Here is a 24,012-nt window from a genome sequence, read left to right as displayed (position 1 = left end):
CAACTTTTCCTCCTGGGCCAGAAGGCTGTGACTTGGATTTGGCCCAGCACTGCTGCTGTGCTGCTGAACCACCAGATATCCAGTTAAATGTACTGGCCTTAGGGGTAAAATGCTAAACTAGGGTCTTTTTTCTGGTTTTGTATTGCTGGTGATCATCCAGGTGGAAGCTCTTAATGGTCTGGTTCCTTTTGCCTGGAGGAGACATCCCAGTCGTGCTGATTCTCTTCCTCGTATTCAAGGCTGTGTCTGAGTTGCTCTTTCGTGTCTGGTGGGCAACTCACTTGCCAATTCTGCTCTTCAGCTTTTGTGGGTATAATGGTGGTCTACAAACTTTGTATTTCTCTGCTATATGATTCTCATGCCCAAAAGCTTTCTTTCTGTGTTAGAAGGGTGATCTTGGCCCATGTCTGGGATTCTTAACAACAGAAAGACTGCTTTTTGTCTTGCCCAAATGGGGGACATTTCAAAAACTGTAATACATATTTCTGATTAAGTTTTCACCTTTTAATACCCCTCCTCCTTCCCCCCCCCCCAGTTCTCCTAGTTCTTCCTAGAATAAGAGGTGCTCAAAATCAGGTTACATTTGTGGGGTGCATTGTTGAAATTCATTTGAAGTATGTTTTTGAGGGGTATACCTTCTCCTTTTTTCTCACTGCCCTCTTGATAGTTTGGAGTATTGTTATTCCAGTGTATTGTCACCAGTTACTCTGCAAGTTTTCCTGGACATTTGTAGAAATCTTTTCAGCTTTGGACAGAATATACAGGTCCTGTAGAACAAGCTCTCCTAATACTGAGTAAGATGGCCCTTTGACATCAGCTTTTTTTTCTTTTTCTTTTTTTCTGGTAAGCCACGATCATTAGAATATCCCTTTGTCAAAATGTTTTAATTCCTTTATAAGTGGGAAATCAGGTATGTATTTTACTCCACATTGTAGGGACAATATTAGGTATATTGACTTATCTTTGTCTCTATTGTTCTCCTTAAAGTGAGTGCAATACTGCTCTTTATCACTCTTCTCTAAAACTCTCCTCTAAATCCATCTCTTTGAACGTTTTCAGGAACATGCATTTAAGTCCTCAGTAGGCTGCCATGGCTCTTTGACAATATACCTGGGTTTTTAGAGGTGCAGTATCTTTTAACACTGCTGTGTTTTAAAGGATTTTCCTGGTAAATTACAAAATATTACTGTGTGGCTAGTCACAATTGCAGGGGTTTCTCCAACTAGAATGCCTTCAGGAATGAAAGAAGCAAGAATACTAGAACCGAAGGAGGCTAATCCTGTGAAGGGAAAGGCGCGGAAGACAGCCACGAGATGGAGGAGCTCTTCACCCACAGCTAGGATATTCTTGATGATACTGTTGAAAATTCTGCAATGGAAAAAGGTGTAATTTGCCAGTGTTTGAGAGCAGATTTGCATGGAGTGAAGAGAGACATGTGAAGCAGGAATCCTGAGCAGCATCAACGCTGGTCAGCTCAGCCGTGCCAGGGTGTGTTGGCTGAGGCTGACTGGGCAGTATCTGGCTGTGTCTATACCATTGCATTCCCCTGTCCTCCAGATTACATTTGCTACGTCCAGAATGCCCACTGGAAATGGCTGCTGGCCTGTGCTGCCTCCTGGGCAGTGATTAGGATGGTTTAGGAGAAGGCAAGTTGCCCCACACCAGGGGAGCATGAGGGACTTTACTAACAGTTGAATTGTTGAACTGAGCTCCTGTGCTCAGGCCCAGGGTGTGAAGGAGTTGCTGAAAAAAATAGCATGGCCCTGAGCTCCTCTGCCCACAGGGGTTAGCTTTCTGCCTGCTGCCGTGTTTGCTCTCAGTCTGCCTTGAGGGTTCCTTTGGGTTTTGCTTTCTGTAGGGAATTCAGGCAATCAGTTGTGGATTTCTTTACTTGATCCAAGCAGGATCAAGTTAGGCATTTAGAATCATAGAATGCTTTGGGATGGAAGGGACCTTTAAAGGTCACCTAATCCATCCCCCCCTGCAATTGGCAGGGACATCAACAACTAGATCAGGTTGCTCAGAGCCCCATCCAGCCTGGCCTTGAATGTTTCCAAGGATGGGGCATCTACCACCTCTCTGGGCAACCTGTGCCAGTGTTTCACTACCCTCATTGTAAAAAACCTCTTCCTTATATCTAGTCTGAATCTACCCTCTTTTAGTTTAAAACTATTTCCCCTTGTCTTATCACTACTGGCCCTGCTAAAAAGTCTGACCCCATCTTTCTTATAAGCCCCCTTTAAGTACTGAAAGGCTGCAATAAGGTCGTCCCTCAGCCTTCTCTTCTCCGGGCTGAACAGCCCCAGCTCTTTCAGCCTTTCCTCATAGCAGAGGTGTTCCAGCCCTCTGATCATTTTTGTGGCCCTGCTCTGGACCCTCTCCAACAGGTCCATGTCCTTCCTGTGCTGAGGACCCCAGAGCTGGATGCAGCACTCCAGGTGGGGTCTCACCAGAGCAGAGTAGAGGAGCAGAATCACCTCCCTCGACCTGCTGGCCACGGTTCTTTTGATGTGGCCCAGGATATGGTTGGCCTTCTGGGCTGCGAGAGCATGTTGCCGGCTCATGTCCAGCTTTTCGTCTATCAGTACCCCCAAGTCCTTCTCTGCAGGGCTGCACTCAATCCCTTCATCCCCCAGCCTGTACTGATACTGGGGATTACCCCGACCCAAGTGCAGGACCCTGCACTTGTCCTTGTTGAACCTCATGAGGTTCACACAGGCCCACCTGTCCAGCCTGTCCAGGTCCCTCTGGATGGCATCCTGTCCCATTTCTAGCTCTTAAATCTTAAAACAATTTAAAAAACACATCATAGTAACTGAATTGGGTTTTGTCTTCTCCCTCTGTGGATGAACTATGCAGTTTTATTGTTTGTAGGTTGAAGCCAAGAGCTTTAGCATCTCTTTTCTCTCACTTTGTAGTTAAAACAACTGAATTTAGTACTTGTATTCAGTTTACTCCAATAAACCTGAGACAGCAGCTGATTAAAATGACTCAGAACCAGCTCCTCTGAACAAAGCAGCAACAATTTTGCAAGAGGAGCGTGACTGCTTCATGAGTTAAAGCATGCAGCAGCCCTGTGCATGCATTTCTTCAGCTGCAGTTAACTTCTGAGGTAATGTTCACTCACCAGCTTGGAAGAACCCACCTTTTCCTGTGCTTTCCTTTCCCGCATCCATCCATTCCGCAGCCCTTGCAGAAGCCTCTCCTCCACACGCGGTTCCCTCCCTTCCGTCCTTTTTCCTTTGCCCTCCTAAATCTTTCAGTGACAGTGTATCCTCCCTCAGCCCTAGGTTTTTCCTGGCGAACTGCACAGAGCCCAGAGGTTGGTATTCCCCAGGCAAGAACACTTCTGTCTCCTCATGAGTCCTGGACAGTTTCTGTCTCCACTCTCTACCTCTGCTATTGTTTCAGCGGATTTCCCCTCGTAGCTTCTCCTCATCCAAATTTGTGCCTTCCCAGAGGAATAAAGGCACAGGGGTAGGCTGAAGCTTTGCATCTGTTGTGTGTAAACGGAGATGCAGCTAACTCCTGACAATAGTTAGGAAGGGATGGGGCTGGTGAGGGCTGACCTTTTGGGGGCCTGCTGCCAAAACTTTTTAAAAGCCTTGTAGCTAGTTGTTGCTGGGGTCAAGCTCAACCACCCTTGGTGCCAGAGGTTTGCTGTTGCTGGGTTTAGTTGGTAAGGAGATTATTAAAGGACTCGGGGCCTTTTCTGGCTGCAGATGAAATGAAGTGGGCAATTGCTTTGAGCAAGATTGACAGGGAAGGAGCAGCCAGGCAGCCAGCCCTGGCCTTGCCAGAGTCCTGCAGAGCCAGGCTGGCTGCAGGAGGAGGTAGATCAGCAAAAGAGCCAGCAGTTGTTTCTGGGTTGCATTCTACACCTTTACATCTCCCAGCCCCTTAACGGCAGCCAGGCTAGAGTTTGACTCCTGAGCTGTTCATCCTAGTGCTACCTTTCCTTTCCTTTTCTTCCCTGTTATGGGAGAAGAACCTAGGATGGCCTCAGCCTTTTGTCTTTGGGGAAGAAATGAGAGGCACTGTTGGATCTTGCTTCCTCTGCCAGAAACCTTGGGCTGCTGAGAATAGCTGACGAAGAGGCAGAAATCGGCTTAAGGGGAGTCCTGCATTTACCATCTTTCCAAGTGGTTTTACTGATGGAGTGCCCAGAGCTGTAACAGGTGAGGGCAGTGTGCTTGCTGGTAGATTTTCACCTCCAAGGAGGGGAATTTCTGCAGGCTGGAGCAGTGTCACAGCACAGCTGCTGTCTCCTGGACAGATGGTCTGGAGTAAACTTGTCAAAATGTGTGTTCAGCTGCTCTGCCTTCTGGTCCTTCCTGGGCAGGGCTGTACTCCTGCCTCTCCTCAGGATGCCACTCCTCAGGCATACTCCTAGTCCTCAGCTGCTCATAAATTCACAACTGCCTTTTGGTCTAGCCAGGTACGTTCATGACTTCCCCTCTGAATCCAGTAGGATCCATGCACAGCAGTAGAAACACTTGTCTGTCTGTCCTGATCAGCTGAGAGAGAGTGAAGGTGTCAAAACATCAAAGAAGAGGGAAGATACAGGTTATATTTTCTGTAATGAAATTCAGATAGTTAAAACAATGAACAAGAAAAGAAAGAGTGAGCCTTGTTTTCCTAGCAGTGTATGTATCTGTGCTCACAGCTGTGAAGCCGTCAGAGATTTAAACAGGCAGATCTTTATTTTCTGTCAGTTGTTGAGTCACAAGCTTAGGTTGCAAGGCATGCTCGACCGTCACTTTGCCAAGTGACACAAGTATTTGTCGCAATTCCAATCCAGCTGCTGTCAGATTGGCAACTTGCAAAATCCCAGTAAACAACCCCGTTGGTCTTCTACTGAAACATTTCTGACAGTTGCAATTTTTCTGAAAACCAAGGTTATAGTCTGATATAGTGTTCTTCCCCATCAAAGTGAGGAAAAAGAGGAAAAGGCAGCAAAAAGTGTGTGTTGCCCATCTGGTTAAAGGATGAGCCTTGCTTACTTTTCATTAATTGTCTGCTCTCAACGCTTTTTTGGGGCAACCTTATATTGTCAGTCCCGAGCTTTTTTTATGTTTATAGGTGCTTTGTGAGCGTTGTTTTCCTATGCAATGGGCTATCCTTTCCTTTCTGCCTCCAATCCCATCTCCTCAGCACAGCTTCCCAAATGTTTCTTTACTGCAAATCTTGCTGTCCCCCCGCAGGTGGAAGGTTGAGGGTGACTGAAAGAAATGAATACAAAGTGAAACCGTGTTTAGCCATTGAATCTCACAGAATCATCCATATTCGTTCTGTGTTGTGTCTTCTGAGTGGTTGCTCTTGGAATATGTTTCCATTGGGAGGACGCTACCGAGGCCTGGGTGGCTCCAAGTGGTGAAACTGAGAACCTTTTCTAGCTGTGCTTTCCATCCAGGGGAATCGAGTTGGATGTGTGAAGGACTCAGCCCTCTTCTCTCATTGCTGTTCTGTGGTAGTGCTAACTGAATGTAAGTGCATTCAGGAAACCTGAGGTTTTCTGGTACTCCTGGGCTTGTAGTTGGCACAGGTTACATCTATAAGCACTCCTTCAGGAGAGCATATTTGACAGGTGATTGCAAAAACCCTTCTGCTCTGTCCACTTCTGGCAATCAGAAAGAACTGCACCTTGGGATCAGAGCTAGGGCACACAGACTGTCAGCGAGGTTTGGAGAGGAGTACATGCATAACTTACGGATCTAAACTTGGCTGCTCTGTGTTTTCTTTTATTCTGGAAATAGTCACTTCCCTGACCTAAGGAAAACTTGTGAGAGTCCTCCCCTGTGCCAGCATTATCCTTATCTGCATTCATATTTCCTGGTCTAGTGTTTGGTTTTTGGTCCCATAAGATTATGCAGTCATTATTTCCCCAGGTTTTATGTTGCATGTTGAAGCAATTGCCTTGGTTAAACTTCAGTGATGAGTTTCTGTCATGGCTGGCTTGAGTGATTCCAGTACATACACAGCTGGAACATGAGGATCATTTGGAAAGGAGTTTAAGTAATTATTTTAATGTGCTTCATTTTCTTTCTGATTAGAACACTGAAAATACTTTAATGGGTTTTATAAATAGTAAATTTGTGTTTATACCATCATCCTAAACCCAAAGGACTGCAAATAACTCTATATGCTGTGTAGTATTACAGCTGCGTATGCCATCCAGAAATGCTTTTAAGCAGAACACAAATGTAACTACATCTGGGGTAAAATGCAGCAAGGACTTAATAGCTTAGTATAACACTTCATTGCAGCATCGGACAGTAAGTGAAGAACACGTAATTCAACTGGAAATGCAAGGGGAATTGCACTGATGTACATGTAAATACCTAGCTTGGAATTTGACCAGCTTGCTGAAGTAGATATATCTGCTTTTAAGAAAAATGTCACAGGATTTTAATGAACTTCATTCATTGTTTACAATGTATTAAAGCAATAAAACTTACTACAGACTTTTCTGTACATAGAAGAATTGTAGAGCCAAGTAATGTCAGGAAACTGGAATGAAATACCATTGCCACTAGCTGGCACCAGCTTTCAAATAATTCCCATAGTCCTCTGAGTGAACTCTCAGCTTTTGATTTTCCCATCCTATTTAACAGCAATGTGCGGTCATTTGGAGCAGTGCAGAACTAAACAGCGATGAAGGCATGCAGAAGCTGCCGTGAGCCATTCTGCAGGCGTATTAAGCAAGTCCTTAGTTAACTGAGACAGATTCGTAGGAGGCAGGAGATCCTTTAGAAGGGGTACAGGATAAATTTACAACTACACAGAATCAAAGGTGTCTCTTTTTTTTACTTCTGCTTTGGGAGAGGATTGAACATGATGTAATTGGGCAGATTTAAACATGTTTTGTTTCATGGACTTTGCAATAATAGGATGACTCAAGTCCTTAATTAGAATAAAAAAGCATTACCTCATCGATTAGCCTGCTCCTTTCACCAAGGCACAGGAAATCTTTAATCGGCAGATCCGGGGAACTGCTTGTAGATGAGACAGACTGCTAATGAGGGATGGATTCAGAGCTGCCCTGTTGTTTTTCTGTTCACCAAGTATAACAGAATTGTTTGCTCTAGAAGAAGCTGTCTGTGGGGTGAATGTGTGCTCAGTTTAAATCGGGATGGGAGACTGGCTTTTCCTTTCATCTAATGCTGTCAAGTTCCTAACTCAGCAGACTTAATAAAACCATTGTTCTCTTTTCCCCATGGACCTGGTGCAGAAGTTTCTGTCTTGGTTTCAAAGGATCAAAGAATTGGCTTTTGGAAAACCATTTTTGGAAGTGATCTGTAAAACCTTGCCAAAAATGCATTAATTGGCTATTATAACTATGGGCTGGTACTAATTAACACACCTGGGGATCACATCCTCTTGCTACTTGCACTTGCAGCAGTTGGCCAGATCTGGAGTCATCTGAAGTGCCAGCGAAAGGAGAAGTGTTCTTAAGGACCGACACACATCTGGGACTCAGCAGCTCTTCATTCTGCACTTGAATTTCTCAGGTTGCATCTTGGATACAGTACTTAAAAATTAGATCTCTCCATTATCGCTTTGGTAAAAGGAATAAAACTGATTTCATAGGTCTGCCTGGGGAAAAGTTTCCCTTTGCACAGAAATGTGGCATTCAGATCATTGTTAATGGCAATTGTCATTGAAGTGAAAGAAATGCTTTCTATTACCTTCCACAAATTTCAGGTAAGACTCAAAACCTTTCTTTCCATATTGCCTGAGATGCCCAGTCATGTCCAGATCATAAGGGGTAGTAAGATTTATCATCACAGTACGCAGCTGTGCTTGGGTGATATGACTGTCACTAAACTAGTAAATAAAACCGGACAGGAACTGTAGTCTTGCTCTGTGCCAACTAGGATGAAGTAGCTCCTGTCCAATAGCTAAATCCTTCCGCTCCCCAGAGCAAGCTGGCCACGTCCAAAACAGGAAGGGCCCTGAGCTTGTCCTGATCCCTAAACCACATCCAGGCGTCATTTGGGAAGGCAATAATTAGCCTGGGCCAAATTCATGCCAGGAAGCATGCTAAAAACTCACAAGAAGGACATTGTGTGCTATTATCTCAGCCCAAGCCCTAACTACGCTTATTTGCTAGTATAGATGTTGGCTTTTTGTTGTCAACAGGACAGCCTGAAGAAGGTGCACATTTAGGAGTCAGAATTGGAGCCGTTGGGGTCCTGTAACAAGGGTTTCTCTTGCTGAGTGTATGTCTGGCATTTAAGGATGCTCCGTGAGCGTAGAACACCAAGGACATTTTGCAGCAAGTATTTAGCTGGCTGCTGTGGCTCCTGTCAGCTGGCACTCTTTCGGGTGATGGTGGGTAGAGGTCAGGAGCTAGCCCAGGACTGGATGGGTGCAGCCAGCCTGTTTTGGAGTACAGCAGAGTTCAGCCATGTGGGAGTGAGCCATTGCGTGTCAGTTGGCTAGGAAAAGATCTTGACTTGGGTTTTTGCTAGTATAGGCTATTCTCTGAGGTCTGCTTTCTGAACCATGATTTTCTGTAATAACTGCTACTTATTTGGCACGATGCACAAACTGGTCAGAGTGGCTTGGATGGAAGATTTCCAAGCTTCTCTCTGCCTTGCTTTATTGCTTTTTGTCTTTAATAGCATCTGAGGTGTTCTTGAAGGCGTCATTAAACACAAAACATGTGTCATGCCCTCAAAACCACCTTACAACATTATCTAGACCCATTTGCTAAAGACATCTCATTTTTCATCTGTGTGATGGGTTATCTGCCAGCATAGGCTGTTGCTGTGTATGTCTCGTCCTGGAAACTTGTTTCCGAGTCATCCGTCTTTCTCATCTTGGCCATGAGTGACAGAGCCACGGCTCCAACTGTTCCTGTAATACGAAGAAAAGCAAATGCGTTCTTAAGAGGCTCCTGAGGGCTAACCCTCACTTCCTCCCTCAGGAGCTGTTACAGCAAACCCTGACCTCACTGGAGTTGTTTTCACTTGTTCAGTGGTGCTGCCAGGAGACGAGGGCAGTGCCACACAATGCGGGATGCACAAATGGGAAGGAGAAGCACGTGGGCCAGAGCTGCTGGCCGAGGTCTCGGGAAATAGTTTCAATTCTTCATTTCAAAGACATCCTGTTTGGGCTACAGACAGCTCACTTCTGGTTTTCGGGACCACGTTTCATTCCTGACCTGTAAAAGAAGAGTGCTGGCAAACCCTGCCACATAGAGGTGCAAAGAGAGTGAATACTGAAAGGTTGTGAGGTGTTTGGGGGCTATCCAAATGTCGCAGTCTGTTGGCAATAACCATTTTTTTCGTTGCCCTTGGGAGGTGGTGGGAGATGTAGCCCAGCCTGTCGTATCCCTCACTCTCGTGGAGGAACTTGCTTGGTCTGCCAGTCGGTTGCCAGCTGTTGGCAGCACAGCACCATTGCTCACGGGAGGAGAGCCATCGTGGTGCTGTTGTGCGCTACAAGACAGATGCTACTGATGGATATTATGAAGGATGCCAAGGTATCCTTAAACCCTACAGACAAATGGACAACATCGCAAAGGACAGTCTCCTTTCTGCTTATCTGTTCTTCCTGGGAGGGGCTGGTACCCAGGACCCCTTGCAAGGACTATTTCCAAAAGGTGACGTGGAGAAGACTGCATCAAGTTTGCCTCTGTACACAGTCCTCTGGCAGTATCTCATCAGGCTTTGCTCCTTCCACCACCACGCCATGCCTTTGTTCTGTGCCCAAAGCATGCTGTAAGGACCCTCCATTTCAGGCTATGACTTTGCAGAGCTCTAGCACAACCCTCACATTATTTCAAGCACTTTGAACTGAAAATCAGATGCAGAATAAATAATAATTCCAGGACACCACACAGAGCAAGGGAAGACCAAGGCCAAGTGTTTTATAGTATGGATACAGTCCTGCCCCAGCCCTCTTGTTCAGCAGGGTAGGCGTGTGTGCTGCCTCCGGTGCTCGTGGCACCTCTGCCGTGGAATTCTGCCAGTCGTGGGAAGGGAGGCACCCTCAAAACCCTGCCCTTCCTTGGAGAGACCACAGGCAGCTGTGGTGGGTTGGCCCTGGCTGGATGCCTGGGTCCCACCAAAGCCACTCTATCACTCCCCCTCCTCAGCTGGACAGGGGAGAAAAATATAACAAAAAGCTCGTGGGTCAAGATAAGGACAGGGAGAGATCATTCACCAATTACCGTCACAGCAAAACAGACTTGACTTGGGGAAAATTAATTTAATTTATTACCAATCAAAACCAGAGTAGGATAATGAGAAATAAAATCCAAATCTTAAAACACCTTCCCCCCACCCCTCTCTTCTTCCTGGGCTCAACTTTACTCCCTATTTTCTCTACCTCTTCCCCCTGAGCAGTGCAGGGGGACGGGAATGGGGGTTGCGGTCAGTTCATCACACGTTGTCTCTGCCGCTTCTTCCTCCCCAGGGGGAGGACTCCTCACACTCCTCCCCTGCTCCAGCGTGGGGTCCCTCCCACAGCAGACAGTCCTCCACAAGCTTCTCCAGCATGAGTCCTTCCCATGGGCTGCAGTTCTTCACAAACTGCTCCAGTGTGGGTCCCTGCCACGGGGTGCAGTCCTTCAGGAACAGACTGCTCCAGCCTGGGCCCCACATGGGGTCACAAGTCCTGCCAGCAAACCTGCTCCAGCATGGGCTCCTCTCTCCACGGGGTCACAGCCTTCTTCAGGTATCCCCCTGCTCTGGTGTGGGGTCCTCCATGGGCTGCAGGTGGATCTCTGATCCACCGTTAACCTCCATGGGCTGCAGGGACACAGCCTGCCTCACCATGGTCTTCACCAGGGGCTGCAGGGGAATCTCTGCTCTGGCACCTGGAGCACCTCCTCCTGCTCCTTCTGCACTGACCTTGGTGTCTGCAGAGTTGTTCCTCTCACATGTTCTCACTCCTCTCTCCGGCTGCTGTTCTGCCGCAGGTTTTTTTTCCCCCCTTCTTAAATATGTTATCACAGAGGTGCTACCGGTGTATTGCTTAGGAGGGAGAGTTTTGTGTCTCTGGTGCTCCCTGGTGTGACTGTTCCTACAGCCTGACCTCCAGCAGCGCCTGCAACATCAGAAGTGGAATTGCTTTGTGCAATAGGTATATCCATGGCCTGGGGAATATTTCACCCAGAGCAATTTTATCTTGCCTCTGTTGAAAAAAAAATCAACACAAGAAACCTCTAGGCAGGAAAGCTGCATTTTCTTTTTATGGAAAAGGTTTTGATCTCGTGATCAGCAGGAGAGGCAGCAGCCGGAGCATGGGGCTGTGTCTGCAACAGAGGTATCATTTAGCTCTGACAATGTCTCACTGTGTCCTTCGCTGTTTTATTTCCTGTGGAGCCATCTCTGTGTTGCGGTGAGAGATTTGTTTTACTCACAGTGCAGCCAAAAAGAAAAAAGTGATCTCTCTGAACAGCAAGATGTGAGGGAGGGAAGACAGCAGGGAACCAGGCTCAGCCCCACCTTCCCTCCTCGGGCCATATCATGGAGCAGTCGAGACTCTCTGCTTTTGAAGCAGTCTGCCTCTGAGTGCAAATCCTGCTTGGCTACTGCTGGAATCTGCTCACTGCCTTGGTAACCAGCCCTTCTCTGGCTTTTCATAAGCTTTCTAGATGTGGTGTGACAGGTATGTCAGGCAAAATTTTAGACTGGAACATCACTTGTAGTTTGCTAGAGGTTTTCTGTAGGTTGGGGGTGGGACTGAGCAGGTACCAGGCAGAAAAAAGAAGGGCACCTTTCAGACAGAGTTTTACACAGAGCCTCTAGGAATAGAGAGGCCAGAGGTTTTGTGATGCAAACATCCTCTCTTGTAACGTTATCTATTTGAGGCTTTTCTGTTCACAGGTAGATAAAAACTAAAGTTGTGCCCGCAGATCTGTGTTGTTGTACCCGTTCTGCTTTTGGATGCGGTGAGGAGGGAATTGACGTGAGGCAGCGGCACAGGGGAAATTGTCTCCTCCTAAGGAGCACAACGTGAGGCCGGGAGGCTGTCAACATAGGTGGCAGGAGATGCTGCTGGATATGATAGCATTCTGTTTCTGAGGAGGTAAAGATTAGGTAACACAAAATTAAAACCTTGCAAAGTAGATGCGGAACAGTCAGGCTGCCTGTCCTTGGGAGGAGGCACCAAGCAGTTGCAGGTCCTGCTGATTTGACTTTACCAAGGCCTGTACTGACAGGACGAGGGGCAATAGTTTTAAACTGAAAGAGGGTAGGTTTAAATTGGACATAAGGAAGAAATTTTTTACGATACGGGTGGTGAGACACAGGAGCGGGTTGCCCAGAGAAGTTGTGGATGCCCCATCATTAGAAGGGTTCAAGGCCAGGCTGGATGGGGCTTTGAGCAACCTGGTCTAATGAAAGATGTCCCTGCCCATGGCAGGGGGGTTGGACTAGGTGATCTTCAAAGCTCCCTTCCAACCCAAACCATTCTGTGACTCTATGGTTCTATGATTTAGAGGTGTGAGTGCCAAATACTTCTGGAAATGAGGCATCAACTATTCATGTGTTCAGTGCTTTTTCAGAAATTGTTCAAATACATCTAACAAGAAGCTACAGTGGTATGTTCATACGTGTATTTGGCTTTTTTCACCATTTCAGTGTTGAAGGAACGAATCGCTTCTCCAAAAACGGTTGCTGTTTGCATTTGTCGCTTTTACTTGCTAGTTGAAAGAATTCTTACCAGAACATTGAATACTTTCAGTACCATCAGTTCCCTATTTGTGAGGCCTTTTTTTGTGTTTGCTCCTGAATCTGTTGAACATGTGGCAGATAACATGCTCACCAGCTAGTTTTTTTCACACCTAGCTTGTTTCAGCTTGGTTGACTTTGATTGTGAAGCTGCTCAGGGCGTTTTGTGAGGAACGTCTCATAAAGGGACAATGTTGGCAGGTTGATTTCATTACAGTTGTCGTATTTATATTCTTGTTGCAGATTTTATTGCTGAGTTATACTGCATGTAGACATCACTTCACAGGCATGCAACGGAGTACTCACCCAAGAATTTGCTGTCTTTGGAGCTACAGACCTGTAACAATTATTAATTAGTGTAAGGCAATGAATTTTTTTCTTAAGAGTGTAATTTTTATAGGATCAAAACATAAAGCTAGGGCCTATTCCTGAAAGTAACTCCATTAGCTTGGATAGTGACCTTAAAAGAAATAGATCAAGGAATAATGTCTGGCAGAGTTTATTAAGTTGAAACTGTTTTTTTCCTGATAAAGCTTCCTTTCTTCAGAAAGATTTTACGTTTAAGATTTAACATTAATTTTACCTTTTATTGCAAACTGACTGGTAAATATCCGTGTTTATTTTTGGTGGTTAGCAGTTAATTCTGGTTATCATTTGTGATTAACTTCAACCTCTTCCCTTTCTCTACCTTTACTAACTTGTCTACTGTTACCCCTGCTTAATTTCATCCTTTTTTTCCTTACCCTCCCTTCTGCATTTTCCCACTTTCCCATTGCAGCTTGCTGTTTCTCCTTCAGTTACAGCCCGTGGTCTTTTGCAAAAGCATAATTTGACCAACAACAGTAATCTTTAGAGTTAAAACAGAAAGAGTCCAGAATAGAGGTCTGGAGGGTAAGAGGTACATGATGTGGATGCGGGGGGAGAAGAGGGCTGAAGATGACGAGGAGGCCTCATTGTCAGTCTGGAGGATACGGCAATACTGCAGATCCTGGAGGTGGAGGAAGAAGGTACCTAATACTGGCCAGAAATTTGGGGAAATGGATTGAGGAGGGATGAAAAAGAGAAATAGGATTGTATTAGGTAGAAATTGCAAGGACTAGGAACAGGGAAAATAGAAGGTGCTCCAGAAGAGGGAAGCAGAGCAAAAATCAATGTTTCTCTCCCTTTATCAATTTGAAATCAAGTCCTTCCAAACATACAAATAGAGAAAGAGAATTAGGGGCATAATAAAAGCTGGTATACATCAAGCCCTGATGCTGCCATCATCATGCTTCCCTTGTAGCTCTTTTGCTAATTCATAAACTGAACAGCAAGACATAATATTCTCTCCTCCTCGCCTCACCAAAGCCATGGAGAAGAACCAAAAAGAGAGCTTTCTGGTTTCATCCATCCTTGCTTGTAGCATCTGAGTAATTAAGTTAATGCAGAGATAGCTCAGGCTCGCTCTCTACAGAGAAGCAGACACCTGCAATGCTGCAGCGAGATCCCTGTCCACCCGAGCTGGAGGATAGGACCTTCCGTTGTCCTGGGCCTGCTTTGGAAGAAAATGGTGGGAAGTCTCAGGACTGCTATGCCAATCCTTGGATAAGATGCCATTACTAACCAAGCCTGTAGGCTCATAAAAAGAAAACAGCAGCATGATTCTGGCAAGACTTTAGTAATGAATGCTCTTTTAATTACTTACTGATTATATCTGATTATCTGCCTTTCTTTAACTTTACCAAGCATCAAGGCAATGCTCACCAGCCCATGTTTCTTTGTGTTGTACTTTTCTAACTCTTCTAATTTCTAAAATAGCTTTATTTTTATGCCTTTGTAACCTCCCTGAAGTTCTAAAATGAGTAGTTACATCCAGGGTGCAGAAAGATGCCTGGCCAATTTTTTCAAAAACACGTTAGTGCGTGTTATCTCGTATTGCATATTTGAAAATGTGCATCATTAACATGAGTATTAGGGTAAGAACTATTTCACTGTTGTGGAAGTTATTTAGTTGAAAACTTTTTAGGAAATGTTTCTGTATTGTGATTATTGGTAATGAGCTGTATACTAAGTAAAAGTTGGCCGTCTATGGTCTCGTTGTCTGTTTTCGAATTATATTGAAAAAGGATATAATCAGGAAGCTTAAGAACAGATTATAAAAAAGGCTTGGCTTTTTTTAGGAAGAACAGGTACTTCTGGGTGCTGAGCCCTTCAGAAAAATCTCTACACAAAAGCAGGTCCCTAGATGGGAGCTGAACTCTTGAAAGTCTATTTCTTCAGGCTTTCTTTCCATCTGTTGCTCAGCTGGAACAATAGTCCAAGGCTGGCCTAATCTGGGGGCTGCAGCAGGAGAAACTTTGCCTGCAATTGAATGCTCCTCTTCCAAATGATTTCTGCAAATAGGAGATTTATTCCATCTATTATGCATTATCTTATTCTGGGATGTGCCAGGGCCATTTAAAACACTGTACGTTACTGTGATGTCCACAAGAAAAAGATTACTGTGCGAGGTAAAATACCCCTGTGGCCACCGCTTGTCACGGTTGCTTAATGCTTAGCAGTCAGGCTGTGTTGAGCTGACGGGTTTAGAATTTCTATTCAGCATCCCTTGCCCAGAGCGGATGAGAATGACCCCTTTTGTCCTGTCTGTTATCATCAGGCAGCTTTGGAAAATGAGCACTGTTGAATGAAAAGAAAGCGGCAGATGACATTTTGTTTTCTGCATGAACTAGTGTATAGGTTCTTTGTTTTTCAGAAATGGTATTGAAGAAGATGTGCTAATATTGCTGCTATTTTAGCAGTAGTTCTTTTGTTCAAGCCTGAACGTAGATTTGTGGGAGTTGGGGTGTCCATTTATATTAGTGAGCTCTTTCCTTGTAAAATCCCATGGATACCTAAAATATGAGTATGTATATTCTGAATAAGTCTTTTTTAATATTACTGTAACATTCCTTTCCTGGAGCATAATCTTATTTCTATGAAAAAGAGATGGTCATATTTTCAGAATAGTAAGTTCTGAAAATTTTTGTCTGTGTTCTGAGATTACACTTACTCTGAATAATGACACACACTTACTCTGAATAATTATACTCACTATTTTAACCCAGTAGTGAGCATGGGTTAGGGACTCCTGTCTGTATTGAGCATGGTAGACATGCCCTTTGATTTAAGCTATGTGTCACCAAGCATTAGGCCTGGAGATCCAATATTTCAAAATACAGCTATCGCCCATACAGGCCTGGAAATCTGACTTTGGAGTGTCTGAGTCATCCTCGTCGCTGTTTTCTACAGCTGACCATAAAGCTTTTCTGCATTATTGATGTGCCAGTGAGACATGGAGGCTGCCAAACAAGTGACGTATATTGTGTCTGTAAACAATAACATGAATTGCGCTCACAAAATGGGTTATGTTTGAAAGTGAGCGTCTTCTGCATACAGGGTTTTGTTGACATTTTCATGGGTGATTTGAGAATCATTTGGGAGCCAGGAGTCTCAGCTGGATTTTCAAGTGTGCCGGCAGCCTGGCTAGGTGGATTCATATACCCTAATTTTTGATCATCCAGTTTTGGTCCATGTCAGTTAGGAGGCTAGTCTTTATCTACCGTCACTTATGAGGCAGTTTGGCACCTTTTTGAGTCAGAGCAGAAGACGGTAGTGTTATTTGAGTCATGCTCACAGTGCTTTGTGTATAAAAGTCAGTGAGCTCAATTGGGTAAATAGGTTCAGCTGACCAAGGGTACATCATTTTTAGAGCTGGTTTGGTTTTTGTTACGATTTTTAAAATTCACTAGAGTGATGTTCCAAGGTTCACTTGTTTCAGCAACAAATAGCAATGACATGGGTTATCTTCTGCCAGCTGGATGCAGGTAGTTTCAAAATGCCAGATGCCAAGGTTGCGAGTGTGATGTATGAAGAAAGTGGTAATGAAGTGCAGGACTTGAGTACAGTAATACTGTGTGAGATGAAATGTTCCTTCATTTCTGTCTTCCCAAAAGCCTCTGCATCCCTGCATCAGCCTACTGCACCCTGGCACATCCTGATCATCCAATTAACTCTCCTTGCAGCTTCTCCTCTTGCATGCCTACCGGCATGCGGCTTCATGATCAGCTCAGTTCCAGCTAAATGCCTGGTCCCCTGCTTATGGGGAGGTAGCAGGAATATATAGAGGGGGGACAAGCAGGCAGGCAGACACACACTCAGGCCAGCTGAAGCTGATTGTGAAACCAGAACCTCAGACAGGCTCCGAAACTTCTTACACACCCTTTCTCACCCATAAAACCTCTGGCCAGCAGTGCACAGCCTGGACTGGCACAGCTAAATACAGAACCGTGGGAATCCTGTTTCCCAGTTAGAGACTGACCTCAACAGAGGCCGTGTATGGATATGCTGGAATTACTTGGCATTCCAACTGTGGCTTCCTTAGGAGGGCAGTGAGGGGAAACAACTTGAAGGCAGAAAAACAACTTCTTCATGTTCCGACTGGTAGCAGTCAAGCCCTGGGGGTTTGGCCCCGTGCCCTGTAACTGCCAATGGAGTCCCCTGGCAAAACAGAACGTGAGCCAGTGTAAGTGGGCTGGTTTGATGGCTAGACTAAACAGAGAGTTATTACCAGGACCTTTCAGTTCAATTAATTTTGTTTTACATGCTGTTCTTTATGACATTCTTTATGGTTTTCTTCCCTTTCTTCAGTATTTCCCATCATTCTGGTACTCTTTGCTGCAAATACTTTAGCTAACTATTAGTAAACTCCTTGTTAACTTCACTGGGGTGGAGACCTGTTGCTTGGAAATGTATTGGCTCATGTCTGTAAGTACCTGTGGCATAACAGGCTCTTATGTATCAGGAGAGCTGTTGTAACCCTCTGAATGGACAGGGGATCTTGTCAAAGACTTTTTGGGATACTGTAGATTGGCAAATCCTCATCTATATTGTCATTCACTTAAAGAATATTTTGCAAGGCATGAATTATGCAAATAAAGGTTGCTCCTTCCCCAGTAGATTGGATTTATTTGTGTTTACTAATTCTATTTTTAATCAGTTTGTCAGCTCTGAAAGTCTCAGTGTTACTGTTCTGTTTTTATTGTTAAATATAATGGCTCTCATTTTTTACCTTTTCCTTTAATACTTAGGTTCATTTGAGTGATAGATTTCTTACCACAGTTAATAAAGCAATGAATTTGAGTTTGTGTAGAAATCCTGGATGAAAGCTGTCTGGCTTGTACGTATTATAACTTTAGATTTTGTCAGGTTTTGGAAGAAGGCTCTTTCACAAATGCTTCAGTTTGAGGCAGTTCCTTGGAGCTGACCTTTCAAAAGTAGCTCAAATTTAGAAGTCACTTGAGGCATATCCATAATGAATATAAATGTGAAAAAAATAAAGCCATGGAAGTTTCCCTTGCTTTAAAAAGGTTTGTATCATAAATAGTTCAGCAAATTAGTCGCTGACAACTGCAGATACCTTTAGTATATTGAATAGGGTATATTTTCAAATAAGGCCCTATTGAAGTTCTGCATGGGGCTTGCTCTTAGTCCTCTAAAGTGCAGCATTTCCCATTGCTAAGAGATGAAGTGGTGGTAGCAAGGTAATATCATCCATGAGTTCTATTTTGGTGATAATAAACTTGTGAAAATAACTGGAAGCAACTGGACTCCACTCTTCTGTGTGCAGCTGTAACTGGAAGAGGATTTTACAAGATTCTTTAATGTAGTTGGAATGTATGTGTAATCTTTTGACCTTGTTCTTAGTTGTTGATGACTATGGCATGTTAAGTGCAGATAATTGGGTTTGCTCTAGGCTGAAACCTGACCTGCTCTCTGCAAAGGAGAAGGTCAGATCTTCTATTGTAGGAGGTACTCAGAGGGGCTACCTTAGGAATTGCAAGGCCATGACTGCTAAGAGTAAGGATCTCTGAAATATAGCAGTTTCTTAGGAAGGACATACTGTCCTAAGGAATGCTTCTCTTTCATCTCAGTTTGAATTGGACTTTTCATGCAAAAGTTTTTGTCCTGTTCTCTAAATTTTCTTTTTTATGCCATCTGCTTAGCCTCATAACTCAAGCTGCCTTACTGTGAAAGCTGCCTTGTAGCTTCGGCTAGTGGAACATGACTCCTAGGTATGAGAGCATGAGGCACACGCTTTTCACTGTTCTTGGAAGGGGTTTCAGCTCTCCTTGTTTAAGCCAGGTGCAAATGAGGCCTGTAATCCAAACTAGTTTTTAGCTTCCTTCTCCAGCCGGGGGAGAGGAGATGATCTGCAGAGATATATTGCATCCAAATATCAGTGTTCAAAATAGATGGGATTAGTTGTCCTATGGTGATGTCTGTCTCTTTCCACTGAGTTGAGAAGCCTAAAAATTAACTTTGTCTCACTGTCAAATTTTTAGAAGACTAAATTTAGAGGAAGAATCCTGTCCTTGGTTCAAGAAAGTACTAAGTGACATTTGTAAATTCTGCAAATAGCTGTCTGTCCAACCAAGTATCTTCCAGTCCCTGCTTGCTTCAACTTAAAGGTGATGTAGTCTTCATATCACGCCTCCTCTGAGGAGGATGAGGGGAGTGTCTAACACCTTTATGAAAGGAGTATGGAGCAGTCAAAAACAGTAGCAAACACTGGAAAGGAAATAGAGCCAAAGAGATTTTAAAAAACCTGTCCAACAGGATCAGTGTGATGGTCCAACCTGCATGTTGTTTTTCAAGCCATCCTTTTTCCGTCTGTCTATGACAGCGTTGCTGGAACTGCTCTTCTTTCTTATTTTAAGCTTTCTGTGTGGGAGGAGTAAACTGCTTAAAACAAATGTGATTGAGTGGTAGTTTGCACAGTACAGCACTTTTAGCCCTGCTCTTCCAGTTCACATTGGGTTCCTTGATAGTTCTTAAGAATACAAAACATGAGTACAGGTAGAGTGTGTCAGACCAGCGGTCCCTCCAGCTCAATATCCTGTTCCTGCCAGTGACTAACAGATGCCTATGTACCTTTCTCTAATCTTTTCCCAGCCTCCATCTATTTTCAGCTTATGAGACTTTCTAGCCATAAATCTTTCTTGTTAAATGAGGAATTGCAGCTGACTTTCTTGTCTCTTATGTTTTAGAACTAAAAAAACAAAGAAGGCATCTGCTCCTCCAACCAAGGAAGAGAAGCCCAGATTAACCATTTTTGAAGAGGAAGTAGATGCAGATGAAGGACTCTTTGGCCCAGAAAAAGATTTCTCATCAATTGGTCCGAGGAAGAAGATGAAAGAGAGTAAATCTGTTCTATATTTGTATATACACAGATTGTTTTATTTAAAGCATGTGTTTAACAGAGCTTTTAAAATGTAGTGATACAGAGTATACAGACTAAATAATGACTTGGGAATGTTAAGGCAAATCTTCAGCTGGGGCAGAATCATCTAGAATCATTCAGAAAGAATAAATAAGACCTGTAGTTCCCATAGCTGTTCATATTGACATTTTGGGCTGGGATATTATAGGTCTGTGGGACAGTCACTCATGCCACGTTAACAAGAGTAATGTGACCTACTTCTGAGTGCAAGAAGAAAGCAGATTTACCAAGTCCTGAGAGTGCAGAGTATCACTGCACTCTGTGGACTGGAAGTCCTTGTGAAAAACCAATTGTCTACATCATCTTTTTTTTTCAGCCCAGGAGCCAGATTTACTAGCTAGTGTTAATGCAGGTATTGTGTTATATAGCATGATTTAACCACAGCATTTTCTGGTTCCTCTTTCTAGATCTGAAGTTATTTGAAGATCCAGACCTTGGTGGCGTGGTAAGACTGGGTGACTCACTACTGCTGCCAGCTGCCTGTAAGAACAGGGAGTATGTGCTGAACATGGATCCTGAGGAGGACACTGAAAAACTGCTGAGGTACACATCTCAAATTTGTCATGTAGGATGAAGGTGATTTGAGGAGTTATTTAGACCTCAAAAGAGATGAATTTGAGGGCAAAGCTTAAATAATTTGGATGCTGTGAATCAATGTTTGTATTTACAAGCAAAAGGTAAGATTTGTGTCACAGAGCTTCGAAATCAAACACATTAAAAAGGAAATTAGGAAGACCCTCTGAGAAAGGCAGGGTGCAAGGTATTATTCTGTGACTCAAAAGGAAGGGTCTTGAAGGCCCAAGGCATGCCATCTCATCCTTGTTTTCTGACATGACACTCCTGCTTTCTGCAAGCGATCCATAGGGGGTGAAAACTGACCTCCATTATGAAAAGTGAGAAGCAAAGCCCAGAAACAAGGAGGTATTCAGCTTCAGTAAGCTGAAATCAGGGGCTCTTGCCACAAGAGGAATGGTTTTTTGCTGGTGGCTCACAGATCTCCATGCACACTTCCAGGAGGAATCCCATGCACACCTCCACAGCTCATTAAAATCTCTATCACCCTGCATTTAATTTTTAATCTAGTGGAAAGGAGGGCTGGAGCTCAGAGTTACAGGAGTGAATAATGTACTTGCTCTTACACTTACCTGCCCCATTGACCAGCATCACCAGGGAATCTGTGCTGCAGTAAAGAGTCAAATTCATGCCGTCTGGACCTCGGCCTGGCATCTGAATGATGAGTGCTAATTCTTGCCAGCCAGCTCCTGTTAGGATGTATGATTTCTGCAGCAGGTACTAAACCCAGGAGAGACAATCTGTATGTGGTTTCAAACCTCTCCTGACACAGGTAGTTTTGCAGCTACTGCTTTCTACATATGCAAAAGGGCTAGCTATCTCAGCAGTAATACCTGACTTAATTTAAACAAAGGTTAAATTGGGTTGGGTGCCATCTCCCAGCTGAAACCAGGACAACATCCTAACAGCCCACCTGATGTTTATAGAAGCTGATGGGGCAGGACATAACCTGATTTAGTGCTGTGGTATATTGGGAGCAAACACATATGTGCTTGCAATATTTTCGTGTTTGCTTTCTCCTTTGCTAGAAATCTCAGCATACAGCGCTTGATCCAGATTGTTGATATGGTTAGAAGTGAAGTGCCTGTTTTAATGCAGTCCTTGCATTATTATCCACTACTGGAGAGAGCTTCTCCATCTGTCATGTTCATGTCCTTTGGATTATATGTTTTCTCTTCCTCTGTGGCAGAGAAAGATCTGTGAAGTCTACTCCCAAGACCAATAGACCATGCTTTCAGATCAGTTCGGGGTCATCAGTGTTATCAGCACACACATCTGTGTGTGGAAACCCACAGGAAGATTCCATTTCTTTTAAATTCCAGTAGTTTTAATTTATTCTTGAATTGTCCCAGCACTTTCAGTAGTTGACAAGTCATCAAGATCCAGTTGGAAATTGGATGTAATGAAGCAGAAAATCATGCCAGTGGTCCAATGGGAAAGTTTCTACGGGAATCCAGAGGCAACTCCTGGCTGTGCAAGAGGTATAGGCAGATAGGTCAGGATCTGTTGACCTGTTCAGGTGCCTAACACCCTCTGAAATCCTCCTGATAAACCTAGTTCACAGTGTTATCTGCACATCATAGCGAGCTGGTGGACTGAATGCAAGGCAACTGGGGGTAAAGGAGAAGCTGTTAAAGGGGTGAAGAGGAGTGGCAGTGCTGTTTTAACCTAGTAGAATACTTCACCTCGCCTCTATGTAAATTTATTGCAGTCACCTGAAATCCTGTAACTGAACTTTCTCAAGTGGTTATGCACAATGCACTTTGTTTTCTATTCATCTGGAAGCCTTAGCAGAACTGTCAGGTCTGATAAATGTAGAGGCAGCATTTGAATCATCTCCCACCTTCCCTTACCACCAGACTGGTGTTACATGTTCTTGCCGGGCAGTGTCACAGTCTCTTTTCCAGGCAGTGACCCTTTGTGGTGAGAGGAAATGTTCAATGTGAGCTGAACCCTGCCATCTCTCTGGCATGGGGGCTTGAGTGCATGTTGAGGCCTAAGAATAAATCTTGCCTTTGCCCTGCAGATGTTGGCAATCCCTCTCCCTTCCCAAAGGGGACTGAAGAAATCTCTCCCTAGCCCTAGTAGGAGCTGTGACAACCCATTCCTTTAGTGGGCTAGAGCTGGCTAAGCTACCAAAGGAAAACTGGCAAACATCTTGGTCTGTTGGACATACTCTGTTATACCATACAGAAAATTTGCCTGGACACATTTTATCAAGACCTAAGACCGGCCTGAGCTATGATGCACCAGCAGGTCTGTGGTAGGTCCAGAAACCTAGACATGTTCACTGTACACAGGTGGATTAGCTGAATAATGCAGATGTGGTAGCTCTTGACTTACATAGTGTACATTTGCATGTACCACATGGTCTGCTCGCATGCACGTGGTATATCTGGGACGTGTCTGACTTACTTGAAAACGTACTTTCCAGTGAACCACAGGCAGAGATAGAAGAGCACTGCCTAAGGCAGAGAAAGGCAGAACTTTCTTCTTCCAAAGGGGAGATGGGAAAAAGATCATATTCGGAGCAGAACACAGGAGCAATCAAGTCCTTCGTGATCTTTCTGGTACCTGAGTGGTTGTAGCAGCAGTAGCACCACATCGCTGTCACCACAGCAGTGAATCCCCAGCAGTGACTTCTAACTCTTGAGGAAAAGACTGTTATGGAGACAAATGAGTCTGCAAAATGTGCGTGGGCTGTGCTTGTCACAACATGAGGGAGAAGAGAATATGATAAACGTTCTCATTGCAAACTGAAGGCTCTGCTCTCTGTGGATACCTGCTCAAATGAAATGAGAATTACTATTTTAAATAGAATCACCTACATTACATTAACAAGTGTTGAGTTTTGAGAAGAACCAATTGCTTTGTAAGTGTAATGGAAGATTTCTTTCTGTGGCAAAATACCCATGTCCATTCAAACAAGTATCTTCCCTCTTCCTGTCCATTGACCAGCCTTTTACTGGGTACTAATTTCTTGGCTTACCAACAAATATTAAGTGATGCTGATGGAGAAACTAGGTGAGCTACCTCACTCTAGCCACTGGCATTGTAGACGCAGGCATTCTTTCGTACCACTAGGTCTGCCATAATACATTGGTGATGTGGCTGTTGAGCACTGTACTTGCATGTCCTTCCGGAACTTGTGGAAAAGACATAAATTGCTGTGGTAGGAACCAGCAAGGTCAAGTCCCATCATGTTGTCATCAGGAAAAAAGGAGCACATCATACTTTTCCTTCATGGGATGTGCTTTGAGAAAGGGAGGGATAGGTAACTAAGTCTTTTTGGCTCTTTGCCACAGGGATATGGAGGAACCCAGGCTCTTCCAAGAAGTCCTGGGTCCCATTGCTTTTGACTCTTCCAAGGTGCAAGGTGACCAGCTGCAGTGAGATGAAAGGGTAGCTGGTCAACCCTTTCCCAGATGTTAAAAGAATTATCCTTGGGAATGG

At 44.2% G+C, this 24,012-nt stretch overlaps 1 protein-coding gene across 1 annotated transcript in view; it reads left to right on the top strand.

The window, feature by feature from the left end:
* HS1BP3 (HCLS1 binding protein 3) overlaps positions 1 to 24,012 on the top strand; it is a 51,713-nt gene that overhangs the window by 20,128 nt on the left and 7,573 nt on the right. Inside the window, exons 5-6 of the mRNA XM_082308013.1 lie at positions 19,754 to 19,905; positions 20,394 to 20,529. Of these exons, the coding sequence (XP_082164139.1) occupies positions 19,754 to 19,905; positions 20,394 to 20,529 (288 nt within the window). The remainder of the gene's footprint in view (positions 1 to 19,753; positions 19,906 to 20,393; positions 20,530 to 24,012) is intronic.

Source organism: Platalea leucorodia (assembly GCF_965183815.1).
Source record: "Platalea leucorodia genome assembly, chromosome: 3".
Classification (NCBI taxonomy): domain Eukaryota; kingdom Metazoa; phylum Chordata; class Aves; order Pelecaniformes; family Threskiornithidae; genus Platalea; species Platalea leucorodia.
Note: the sequence above shows the minus strand (reverse complement) of the source record. Positions and strands in the feature narration are given on the sequence as shown.